Genomic DNA, 13,497 nt, shown 5'->3' with positions numbered 1-13,497 from the left:
GGAGTACGTGCCACATTAGTTTACGCTCATACAGCACTTTGACAGTGGCCATCAGAAGAAAAGGGCCAACGTTAGGCTCTATTTGCTGCTATTATTTGCTCTGTGGCTTAGGAGCAGAGGAGCCCCAGAATAACCGGATGCCTTTAGTTAGATTACAATAGTACTATGAGCTTTTGCTAGGATTTATGCATGATAAAGGTAGTTGTGTCTCTGTAAGAAGTCTACTGTTTCTGTTGTGCTATACACATCTGGCAAACTATGTTTTCCCGAATCTGAAGCAAAAACAACGGTTAAAATTGTGATAACCTAAATATGGTTTATCATTGCTTTGTTATACTGCTAGTTGTACAGTATCTTCTATTTTGAATATAATTTGACCATTCACCACTGCTAAATTATGTTTCTTTTTTTCCTTCAAGCTGACAATTGTTTCATAAAACAAAGTACCAAACTGGAAAGTAAAATCAATGTATTTTCAAATGCATTTCGAATATATTAAAATCAGTACCTACCCGTATAGTATAATTGACGACAGACGACCAGTACGACAGTAACGATGACTGCCACTAAAGCAACAACTGTTCCAATCAACGCTTGAGTTGGTCTATCAAAAGTTTGTTCTATAAATAAATAAAAACAACAGCTTCAGAAGTGTTCAAAAAGAAAGATAAGCATATTTTAATCATGCCAGAATTCAAATTCTCCATTATGAAAAGTAAATTACCATTCATGAGGAAGACCCTCGTATAATGGCCAACGTGGGAGCCAAGATATCAAAGTTTTAAGATGTGATTTTTAGGAGAGGCATCAATGACGAATCAGTCACTTTCTTCTAACCCCACCTTCCCCCACCCTGTCCAACAGGTCAACCCCTAAGGAAGAGCATGCTGACCGTATTCACTGTGATTACCCGCTCATAGTAATATTGTAACCAAATTAAGCATCATTTTCAAAGGATAATGCCAGTGTTTGCCACATATAGGAGATACCAATATTCCACTTTCGCAAGCGAGTTACTTACATTTACACTTCCCGTACAAAGAGTGCAGGTAACAACCACTTCCTAATAGATCAAGAACATGTGACCATGTTACTCTATAAGCTATAAAGGGGCCAGTAAAGGGTGCGGGGTTTGACCTCAACTCAACTGCGTTCAAAACTAAACAGTATCTCTTTTTTCAACAAACGCTTTCTTCCAATTCTATATGCTGCTAGAATTTCTAGAAGAGATGGGTGAGGCCGTGAGGGGCATCACTAGTGTGGGTACGGACATTCACGGTAAAGTGCCCAGTGATGTGTATCTAGGACTACTGGTACAATATCTCTGCAACTGCAAAGTACACAGATTATGTCTAGCCACAACGGAGTATGATGTAAGAATATTTTGTTACAATGTATAGGACAGATTATCTCCCACAAGGGGTAACTATAAATCTGTCGATTTGTTTCACTGAAAGGGGTGCAGCTATCGATAATGTAAATCCATGATCATATGTTCCAATGTGACTTACTCTAAAACTCAATTTAACAAAACGACCAAAATAGTTAAATTCTGCTCAAATACAACATTCATATTGTCTGCATTTCTCCTACCTCTGACAGTTAGTCTGGCAACTTCTATATGATCTTGGGGAAAAGATCTGTGTTTTACACGGCAGGCGTACTGCTTTCCAATGTCATCTTTCGTGGGCTCTACAATGATCTGAACCGAAGCACTGTAGGTGCCTTTTTGATCAATTCTTGCTGGTGCGCGACAAACATTGTTATTGATGACATCCATTGAATTGTTTTTCCCTTCAATCCACTCAATGTTGATGCTCGGCTTGTAGTATCCATTTACTTCACACATTAAACTTGCTTCTCTGCCGACTTCAACAGCTTCAGGTGAAGTGACAGTCACCGATGGACGCGCTGTAGAAAACAAAAACAGTCAACGTGGTATTTAAGTTTGTCTTTATTCTCTGGCAATGCCTATGTTGCATCACAGTTAAAACAATAAATTATTACTGTAGTTCCCAATGTTTAATGATTGTTTTCTGATTTAACCCCATGAGCCATGTTCTTCACATGAGAAAAACATTTTGAACACAAAATGACATTTTTAAACACCTTAGTAATCAGAAATTAAATGGGCAAAACAATATAATGGGCCATATTATAAAGCAATATGCAGTCCTCCAAAATGGCATTCTGAGCCATTCCCATGATGGATGGGAAACTAAGGTACCAGTCTCAAAAGGCGGTTTTCAGGGTAAAGTGCTCCACAAGAACGGGGGAGTCAACGTCAGAGCATACTGTCTAAGAGGAGACACAGCAGCAAACAAGGGAGGCAACAAAGCAGACTACCTGAAGGGTGACCTCAAGTGTAATTTCACAGGACACCAACCTTTCCGTGCCCCTCTAGCAGGCCACAAACAAACAAAAGTGCAGTAAATGACTGCACTCCTTGCACCTTTCAAAAACCAGGCCCAAGCAGGACAGAAAGGCCTGTGCGGCTTGGCTCTACACCACAGACCCCTTTATCTGTCCCACTAACGGTGAAAGCCTCAATGAGGGTTGTTGCAGTCAAGAATAGTGTTCACCATCACAGGCGGCAACTCCGTTCTTTCCTTGCTCACGGTCACAAAGTGGTATGTACGAGTGCTGCTCTGTATGCATCACCAGAGGCACAGGCCTATGGAGATTCATTGCCATGCTGGGTGGGCACACACCTAGTCAGGTCACACTCCATGTAATATGCAGGCCAAATCTCACTACGTGGCAACCCACTAGTGGCCATACAATGCTGTATATGTTTTACTGAAGATCGATGTATTTTCACTACACACATTTATTTACATTTGTAATGCTACCTATTAAATGTAAGAAACAAAATAAGCTGGCTGTTTAACTTCCGGTCCTTTTTAACTCACCGTTAGTTAGGGACAACTAGAGAATGAGGACTGCATGTCAATCCACTGGTATCCTGGTTATGCTTAATATTTTTTAGGTATCTTCTGTACCTGATTTCCAGCAATGTATTGCCTGTGTCAGGTCAAACAAGAGAAGAATGGCTTCTTTTTAACTGAAGCCAGCAAGCAGTGAGTAGGAGTTCGTTAGATTCTGGCCGTATGCAACTCTAGCTATCATGCAAAACATTAACTGTTTATAAAGACAGAGGTGCAAAAGGTCTGCACACATTAGCCACTAGTTCGTGTAAGCATCATTCGCACATTCATCAGCCAACAATCATCAGCCCCTTGTTGACTGTCTCATATCGTGTTTTACCTGAGCTCTAGCAAACGGCCATTTAATTAGTTCAATAATGAGATGAGTCTAAGAAGAGCAGACCATCCTATTTTTTAAAGGGAGATTGCAACCGATGTCACAAAATAATGAGCAAGCCCCTCTCAATAGTGCAGTATGATTGCTCTTTGTCCTTGGCCCTCAGAAGCCTCAGCATGCCACTGTTTCTGAACAGTGAATAGAGCGAGGGCCTAGATGGCATCAGTCAAAGAAGGCAAAGATATGATTGGCTGAGCTATGAAAAGGCTTTCTTCAACAGTCTTTATGGATTGACTGGCATCACAACTTGACAAAGACTGGTGGCTGGCGCTGGACCAGACCTTCACAAACCTCAACCTAAACAGACCTCGACAATAAGAGACTACTAAAGACCCACACTGGTGGTTGCTGGGCAGTGAGTGTGTCATCTGCAGACCCCTCTCCTTTCCCTACCCTGAGCTAAAATTGGTACCCAATACATAGCTTCCGAGTTAGGGCAGCCACTAAGAAGAGGTAGATATCAGGTTCTGGCTGAATGCCTTCCCATCATACTACAAACAGAGGCTGAAGCAGGTGCTCACAAGCAACAACACTGCAATGTGGTATTGCAACAAACAGGGCGGGGTAGGTCATGGACCCTGTGCTAGAAGGCACTTTGTTCCTAGAAGTGAATGGAGCACATGGGCATTTTCCTAATGGTCCACCACCTGGCAGGCTTCTTAAATGCCAGAGCAGACAAACTAGGTTGGATCACAAATGGCACTTATACCCAAAGTGGTGCAAGGCCTTTTCTACAAATGGATTGAGCCTTAGCTCGATCTAATCTCCATGGAAAATGCACAATGTTAACACTGTTGCATGCTGGGAGTTTCTAGAGCATCTCTCCCTCAGCGATGTGTTCCTCCTAAAGTGGAACTCAGGACTCCTGTACCCCTTCCTGCTGATATCTCTCTTTCCCTGAATTCTGACGAAGATCAGGAATGAATGGGCCCAAGTCATCCAAGTGGCACTGGGCTGGGTGAGGCAGATTTGGTATCCAGAACTCCAATGCATGAGCATCTGTCCTAAGATCAGGCTTCCACTTCGGGAGGAGCTACTGTCTCAGGAGCAGGGCAGGGTCCTGTGCAGTATTCACCTCCTTGCTTGAAGAATGAGCAGCAGCAGCTGACTGCCTTCGATCTCCCTCCCAAGGTTTTAGATGTAATTTTGGTAGCCAGGCATCCTACGAAAAAAATCCCTATACGTCTTCCATTGGGACAAGTTTGTGGTTTGGTGCACTACTCGGCAGACTGGACCACTTCAGCTAAGTTATTCAAAATATTGCGTTTTGTATTGCCCCTAACCCAGCAAGAAGTTGCTTTGGCACATATAAAAGGTGTCTGTTGTGTTGTTTGGCCTTTTTGTGGATGCCAGAATCACCTTCTTTGTTTAAATCATCTGTTGTGATGTGTTTTTGAAGAGTTTGCAACATTAGTTTAAACACTCTCCATTCATTAGTGAAGCCTTAACTTGGTTCTCACCTTCCCCATGTGTACTATTTTTGAACTATTTTTGAACTATTTTTGAACCCCTATACAGCTGCCCATTACCACTTAGCACCCTCAAGACAGTGTTCTTCATTGCCATAACATCAGTGCAAGGGGTGAGTAAGCTGCAAGCCCTCTCCATCAACCCACCATACACTACGTTCTTCACAGACAAGCTGGTTCAGAGAACCCCAGTTTCCATACTTCTCAGTGGTGGCTACTTTTCAATTCAGACAAAATATCACAATACTTGCGTTGTTCCCTTCACCTCACCCCTCTAAGGAGGAGAAAAAACATCATTATTTGGGTCCTAAAAAGGCTCTTAACTTTTACATCAATCGTACCAGGGAATATTGTGTGGATGATCAGTTATTTGTGGGATTTCGCTGGAGAAAAGAAAGACACGGTGGTACTCAAGACAATCATGTCTTTGTGGACCTTCCACCAGAGTCATGACTGCTGCCACTTCATTGGCACAAGGATCAACTGCTCTGGATATTTCTCACTCTACTACATTGGCACCACTCCATACGTTCTATTGTCTAGAGTACTATAGTCTAGACAGCCAGATCCTTCAGGTTGGGCATTTTGCCGGTTCAGTAATGCAGGAATTAATGGTTTGAGTGAGTTCACAGACCCACCACTGGGAGGGTACTGCTTTGGTATTTTTTTCAAAAGATGAGGAATATGTGGTTAGAACTATGTATCAGGAGAAAAAAACAATTTACTTGATTTAGGTAACATTGTTTCTGGTGAAAACTCTAACCGCAGATTCGTCACAGACCCTCCCACGAACCCTATTCAGCCAACAGGGATCTTTTCCACCCAAAATGGTACGAGTACAGAGACCTGCACAATGGTCAAAGGAATTTTCTATTGGGCTCTGCATCTGGTGACAGGGACGGTCTAGAAAGTAACTGACGGCAGCGCACGCGAGTGGCACCTATACTTGGTTCTGCATGCCACTTCTGCAGAGCGGAAAACATTGGTATGGAGTCACACGACGCCACCAACCAATGTGCAGGGGTACTGCTTAACAAGGTTTACCTATCCAATCAGAAGCCTAAGGAATAATAAACAATTTGAGGAATCTGGGGTTAAATACAGCATCGATCAGAAAAGTAGTCGTACATGGAGGAGAAGTCTTCAGGTGAAATGACAGGAAAAACCATCCACTAATCAGACGAGAAAGACTTATTCCCGCATGTCACCACCCCCAAAAAACATGGATTACACAGTAAGCCCTCCCATCCTTGAACTATAGGGTAATGTATGTTTTCATTATACCATTAATAAAAAAATGGATCAAAGTATATTTGCTAATAAAATATATATTCTTTTTTACCTGAAACTTGGAGTGTTGTCATTCCGGCTGCTCGGTGATATGGTAGTATAAGTACATCACATCTGTAGTTTCCTTCATGATTAATTGTTACGTTCTTCAATACCAGAGTAAAATTCTTTTTGATAATGTCCTCTTCATAGAGCTCTGCATTGCTCCAATTTTTACTTAGGTTGCCAGCTTTATATGAACAAATGTTTTCCTCACCAAAGTTCCACAGGACACCCAATTGTTCAGATTGAAGATTATTGTTGTAACCTATCAATAAACACTCAAGTGAAACATCTTCATGAACCAAAACGTGAATAGGCTCTTGTTTCATCTGTACTTTTATGTCACTGTTGGTTTCTGTGAAACGAAAAACAATATGAATGCAGTTAGCAACTGAGCAAGAAACTTATGATCAAAGGCAATTATCGTTTGAAAGGTTAAAATGCATACCATAATTCAAAGTTGCCTGGAAAAATAAGAACCAATGTAGCAACTGTCCTAATGTCAAGAGACAAAGCTCACACATTTTTGATTTACATATCAAGGCCTGATGTGCACACAGGGCATGTTCAAAATGTGTAAAATTACGTTTTGTATTCACGATATATGAATCTACCACACACAGTATTATTTACTTGCATGCAAGATTGCAACATCAGGCCATGACATTACATAGGAAGGCATATCTTTAGAGGGATATGAAGTGAGCATTCCAGAGTGGGATTGCCATGAAATGTTGGTGAACATGCACAAACCGAGGAGTAGTCAAACATTTTCTAGGCACTTTGTCACCCTGGATACGTTCCGTGGATTATGATCTCAGACGAAGTAGAACTTTTTCTGACCTAGAACCTGTGGTGCACTCTCACATTACCTTTAATTCTGTGTACATAATAACTCAAAGATAATTAAAATGCAGAGGCACCAGTACCACGATTATTATTAATAAGATTTCGAGTTCATATTCCAATATTACATTTTGCCATCATAAAGTTCACAATAGTTACACTAATTTAGAATGTGTCAACCAGTTCAGCCAACATGTTTTGCGATCTTGAATAATCATTTTCTCTTCCTACCCTCTTTCTTTTCTTTTTATATCCTTGTATAACTGTGGAAACAAATCAAGTTGCAATGTTGATTTGTACTTGCTCATTTCATAGTTGACTTATATCCAGTGTAACATTGGAAATATCATTCTGCCTGCAGCCAGCGCGATATGAATCAATTATGAACTCACTGGGATACTGTCATGCACCAGTAGCTGTAGTATTTATGGCCATTAGCCCTCTTGCCCAATACTAAGCGAAGACACAGTACACATCTAAATGATTTCCCACTTCAGGGGGGAAACATGGAATAAGCAGTAAAGAGAGAAATAAGCAGTAAAGAGAGAAACATCCTCTGGACTGGCCCACCTCTGGTTGAGACTTGAACCATTGCAGGACATGAAGACTGCCACCTCCTTTGTGAATGAAAGTGGAATTGGAAAATGCAGTGGTACAAATATGCAGAGCAAATGGAGCAAAGCTGACCTGAGGAAGTCTGGAATATCAATTAACAAAGGAGTAACCCACTAAAGGAACACAATAACAAATCAAATGTGAAATATGATTTGATTATATCAAGAAACAATACCAGAAGCAGAAGCAGTGCCTCCAGGATTCCATGAAGAAGACTAACCATGCAGGTGCTACCTTTATTATGATAATGCAAACTATCTCACAGAAGAAAGGTACTCAATGCTTACTTCACTCTCCCTTCACACCTCAGCTGTTTTTATCCTGGTGACAAGGACTGGACGCAGCAAAGTCCTCTCTACTTCCCTTTTTAATTGCCCCAGGAAAGGACTAACCTTTCACAGTGACATGCCAAGTATCTCCTGAAGCAGGTCCTTGTTAGAATGAGAAAACAAAAATGGCAAAAAAAAACTGCTTGACAATCTGGTTAGTTCTTGATAGTAGTTTCTAGTTGTTGACGTTGAAAAGCAAGACACGAAAACTACATAAAATCAGGACTGAGATAAGATTTTTCAGGGAAGTGAGTCCCAGAAGAATCTATCTAGTGGAAAATAGAGACAAAATGGTAAATGAGTGTGTGAGGTACATTATCAAATATGAGGGATAAAATTTATTGTGACACGTGTTTCAAGCCCATGCCTTATATCACAGGAAGAGACTGGTACCATTTTGGACAGGGAACTTCAGGCAGCAAAGACTTGAGAGGTGAGCATCATGGGTAGGCACACACATAAGGCTAGTCATACCTAGTCTCACAGAAAAACTGCATTTCCTCAAAGTGCCAGACAAAGGAAAAATGCCAACTTGACATCTCTCACACCTTCACACACTGCCAACTGCTTTGTGCACCCAGTGTCCTGCAATGCGCTTGTGACTACAAAGATCCTGATGCAAGCAAAGAGGAGCCAGGGGGAACACTAAGCATGAGAATCAAAGAAGCACTATATTCTCCTTAAATAACACAAAGCCAGTGGAAATTGCAGTCACTGGTAACACCTGTTCAGAGATACTCAGCCCCTCCCACCCTCTTAACACTTAGGGGGTTATTCCAACTTTGGAGGAGGTGGTAATCCGTCCCAAAAGTGACGGTAAAGTGACGGATTTACCACCAGCCGTATTACGAGTCCATTATATCCTATGGAACTTGTAATACGGCTGGTGGTATAACCGTCACTTTTGGGACGGATTACCACCTCCTCCAAAGTTGGAATAACCCCCTTAATCTGTCTCACAGTCTCATTTTAAACTGTATGGACAAGAACCCATATCACTTCTCATCAGCTAAAGAGTCTCTACATGTTATCAGTTTCCAGTAATCAATTCTATCAGCCAGAAGCTACAGAGATATTTTGAATTGCATATTTACTCACCAAGATTAATGTTTTAACTAACAAAGCTGACCAGGATTCTGTGCTGCTTCAGACGATGGGAATGGCCTTCCTGTCTTGTCATAGGGGAAGACACTGCAAAAATCACTGAAAGTTCAAGGAATACGGGAAACAATAGCTTATGGTGTGATCTGCTAATCTGGGGATAATCGCAAAAACAAGAAATGCATAATTTAATATCTGACCCATTCCTGCAGAATGAGATGTCTAGTACAGGTTCCATTCCCAGTCTCCAAAGTAATAACTTAGGAAGATTTCTGTGGCTTCAGACCCAGATTGTGTCCAAAGCCCAGCACTTTAAAGATCCAGACTCTAATGAGTGATAATGCCAGACTGACATCCTTCTCTATTAACTTGCATTTGGGACTTGGTTTGTTGTAACAAACCACTAAAAGATTATGTTTTATGCTACCCAGCCGAACGCATTGTTTCCCAAATATGTGATTTCTGGAACTCCTAGAGCAAAATACAGCGCACGGAATCTGCACAAGCAACATAGCTGCATTAAACCAACTTCACCCCTGCAACAGCTTGAATGGTTCTACAAGCTGTAAAAAAGAAGAACTGTCCCTTTCAGATAGATGGAGGGTATGCAGGGCTGTGAAATTTAATAAATTATCAACTTGTCTATGGGACAGGTTGCGTCATAAATCGTCTTGCCCTGTAAAGTTATCTACTTGTCCTTTAAGTGCCATGTAGCTCGGTGACAAATTATAATAGCCATCTTATTAATAAGCACTCTGACAATAGCATCTCATATTATGCCAGGGCTGATACTATAGTAGGGTTTTAATGCGATTTCATTATTTTGCCACCTTTCCACAGTTCTTCATACTATGGCTGGAGGTAGCAGTAAGCAATAGTTCAAAGGTTGGAATGCCCTTCTGAGTTTGTGCAAACCAACTAACTTGTATGTTTGGAAATTTACTCCTGACAAGAGCAGAAGTAAAGCTTCTTACATGGTTGGGAAAAAAGTGGTTGGACGTAAAGTGAACTTGTATACACTCAAAAGATTTTCACATGAGTAAATCTACAAGTGCATATTTGCTTGTGCTAAAATACAGCCCACAAATACTTTCTAGTAGTATGAATTTCTGGTATACTTCTGTAAATACCTGCAAGTTCATGGACTATGTTAAACAGCACTAATGCAAAGACATATACCATGAGTGTACAATTGTGACTTTAAGAACTGGGCCCCTAATTAGGTCTGGCGTTAACTAAGACCTCTTGTTTTTATTAAAATTCCCTCTCTCTCTCTATCCATACCTCGGCTGGTTTCACTATGAGTGATACAATCTACTCATTCACCAGGAGCTTATCTGCACACAAAATAATTTTGTTCAGTGCCAGAAACTACTGAGTCAATGTGTGTTTTTTGAGACCATAAAATGTTAGTTTTTTGCCAATGTTTGCTAAAGTGATAAGGGCTCGGCAGCTCCCACAACAGAAAAGGTTTACAAAAGCTATGTAAAAACAAAACACTCACTGACAAAACCAAAAAACTGACCACCAATGTCGGACCTATTGGCTTTGCTAATGTTTTTTATTTTATTTTCATGTTTCCCATAATCTTGTTGAAACTGGGTGCACTGATTTTACATTCTGAATTTTTGGAAATGCTAGCATTCATCAATACATTTTACTAAATGATGCTTCAAAGAAATGGTACCTACAATTTCACAGTAGTTTAGCAAAACAGTTTTTTGCCAGTTGCATTTTTTGTCAACATTTTATTTTGAAAGCAAAGAATCATCAATCTTGCTTTCAAGTTTCTGCAAATATTTGCATTTAAGTAGAGAGCATTCTGGGAGTTCTATACGTAGCCTCTTATTGTTACACTTTGCAAACATGTGTACACTTTTTTATTTTTTTACTGGAACCACAGTCAATAGTGCAGTCCGAGTTTGCAACAGCTATTTGCAGTGCTCATCCCAATAATAAAGGCTTTGCATTAATGAACTATAAATACAAGTTCCAACAGCTTAAACATATAGACACAAATATTACCTCAACTGCAGACATTTCCCTTCTAGACTCTACAATGTGGCACTGTAAACAAACAGCCAAAGTGTTTGTGCTACAGTGGGTTGGGCCTACTTGTCCCAAGGACAAAGTAAAGATGAACTCTTGTTGTCTTTGGCCTCAAACAATATGTCCTGGGCATCAGGCTTTAGGAATTCCACACCCTGGGCATGTCCATAATAGTTTTGGCAAACAGCCCTTATGACAGTAATATAAAACAGAAATCGTTTCTGTTGTAATAGTGACCATATGAGACATGACTACACTATTTATGACTCAAATATCAGTTTTAAACGTATTTTGCAAAATCAATCATTTTCCTCCAAATATCAGATTATGAGTTCATTTTTATCTGGAAGACATATGTTTTGATTTGGTATACATATATTAATTCAATGAAGGTTCACACAGAAGAGCTATTTACAGGCAGCTGGAAAGAACCAGATGCACTACAAGATTTCTTAGACTCGCTAAATTCCACTGACAAGTGACTGCAAACCATCTGGGCAACAGCATAATACAATGACATTTGTTTTGGACCTACGACTCTCAAATAGGGTGGGAAGAGAGTCTCTGTTAGGGAAGTCTTGCACCGCATGGTTGAAATGTTGAACATCGATAGAAGCAAATCAATTTCCCACTTCAACGGCCATACATCAGCATGAAGCCATCAGGGTGATCCAACTCACAGTGCTCTGTAATACTGCTAAAGATGCCAGTAAAATAATCATCCCCTACTCGTTTTCCTAAAGCTGCACTCTAGCACCTCCCATACTAAGCTCACATCATTATATCTTTTACTAATGGACACACCGGAATCTAAGGGAATATTGTTATATTCTCTTTAGCATGATAAAATGGAGTATTAATGTACAAAAGTACCATCCTTCTTGGCATGTTACCCCTAATTTCTACCTGTTTGTGAGTGTGTTTTAGCTTTGTCACTGGGATCCTGCTAGTCAGGACCGCAGTGCTCATAGTTTGTGGCCTACATGTCAGTGTGTTTTACTGTGTTGTCAGTATGCATGACTGTGTCACTGGAGGCCTGCTAACCAGAACTCCAGTCCTCATGCTCTCTCTGTTTCCAAATTTGTCACTATAGTCTAGTGACTCCATATTCCAATCCAGATTGGCTCACTGGACCCCCTTATAAGTCCCTAGTATACAGTACCTCTGTACCCAGGGCATTGGGGTTCCAGAAGATCCTTAAGGGCTGCAGCATTTCTTTTGCCACCCATAAGGAGCTCATACAAACACTCCTTCAGGACTGCCACTGCAGCCAGAGTGAAATAGTGCAAACACTATTTCACAGCCATTTTCACTGCACCAGGTGTCACCTATATGTCTAACCTTCAGTTACTGAAGGCTAGGTGCAAAGTTACTGTGTGTGAGGGCACCCTTGCACTAGCAAAGGTGCCCCCACGTTGTCCAGGACAAATTTCCTGTACTTCGTGAGTGCGGGGACACCATTATAAGCATGCAGTACATATATGTCAATACATATATGTAGCTTCAGAATGGTAACTCCGAATATGGCCATGTGAGTGTCTGAGATTGAGAAATTGTACCCCCAATCTGCTTCTGGTATTGGGGGAGCAATTCCATGCACCCTGGGAGCTCCACCAAGGATCCCCAATACTGCCAAACCAGCTCTCTGAGGTTTCCACTGCAGCCCCAGCTGCTGCCACCTCACATCCTGGTTTCTGCCCTCCTGGGGATTGAGCAGCTCAATCCCAGGAAGGCAGAACAATATATTTCCTTTAGGAGAGGGGTGTTACACCCTCTCCCACTGCAAATAGGTGCTACAGGCATGGGAGCAGCACCCTCCCAGAGCCTCTGGAAATACTCTGAAGGTCACAAACGGTGCCCTCCTTGCATAATCCAGTCTACACCGGTTCAGGGAACCCCAGTCCCTGCTCTGGTGTGAAATTGGACAAAGGAAAGGGGAGTGACCTCTCCCCTGTCCATCACCACCCCAGGTGTGGTGCCCAGAGCTCCTCCAGAGTGTCCCTGGTGTTAGCCATCTTGGATTCCAAGGTGTTGGGACTCTCTGGGAGCATCTGAGTGGCTTGTGCCGGCACATGACATCAGAGACCCCTCCTGATAGGTCCATACCTGGTTAGGTAGCCAATCCCCCTCTCAGGGCTATTTAGGGTCTCTCCTCTGGGGGTTTCCTCCGATTTGGTTTGCAAGACTCCACAAGGACTCATATGCAACCTCTGCTTCAGCTTCTGACCATCGGATCAACCGCAGACTGCTCCAGGAACACTGTAACTGCAACAAAGTATCCAAGAAGGCAGTCAGCAACTGCAACAGCTTCCAGGTTGTGCACGCTCTGAGGACTGCATGTCTTCATTCTGCACCAGAAGGACGGAAGGAATCTCCCGTGGAGTGACGGAGTCACTTCCCTGCTTCAGCAAGCACCTCTCTGCAGAGACAAC

At 41.7% G+C, this 13,497-nt stretch overlaps 1 protein-coding gene across 2 annotated transcripts in view; it reads right to left on the bottom strand.

The window, feature by feature from the left end:
* LOC138284672 (uncharacterized) overlaps positions 1-13,497 on the bottom strand; it is a 215,988-nt gene that overhangs the window by 162,792 nt on the left and 39,699 nt on the right. Inside the window, exons 2-4 of one of the 2 annotated variants that reach the window (XM_069223739.1) lie at positions 6,136-6,480; positions 1,594-1,911; positions 513-620 (exon numbers count right to left, since the gene is read on the bottom strand). In XM_069223739.1, coding sequence (XP_069079840.1) covers positions 513-620; positions 1,594-1,911; positions 6,136-6,480 — 771 coding nt within the window. The remainder of the gene's footprint in view (positions 1-512; positions 621-1,593; positions 1,912-6,135; positions 6,481-13,497) is intronic. The other variant, XM_069223740.1, reaches the window with a different exon arrangement.

The sequence above is a fragment of the Pleurodeles waltl genome, chromosome 3_1, assembly GCF_031143425.1.
Source record: "Pleurodeles waltl isolate 20211129_DDA chromosome 3_1, aPleWal1.hap1.20221129, whole genome shotgun sequence".
NCBI classification, from domain to species: domain Eukaryota; kingdom Metazoa; phylum Chordata; class Amphibia; order Caudata; family Salamandridae; genus Pleurodeles; species Pleurodeles waltl.
This window is presented reverse-complemented; position numbering and strand designations above follow the sequence as displayed.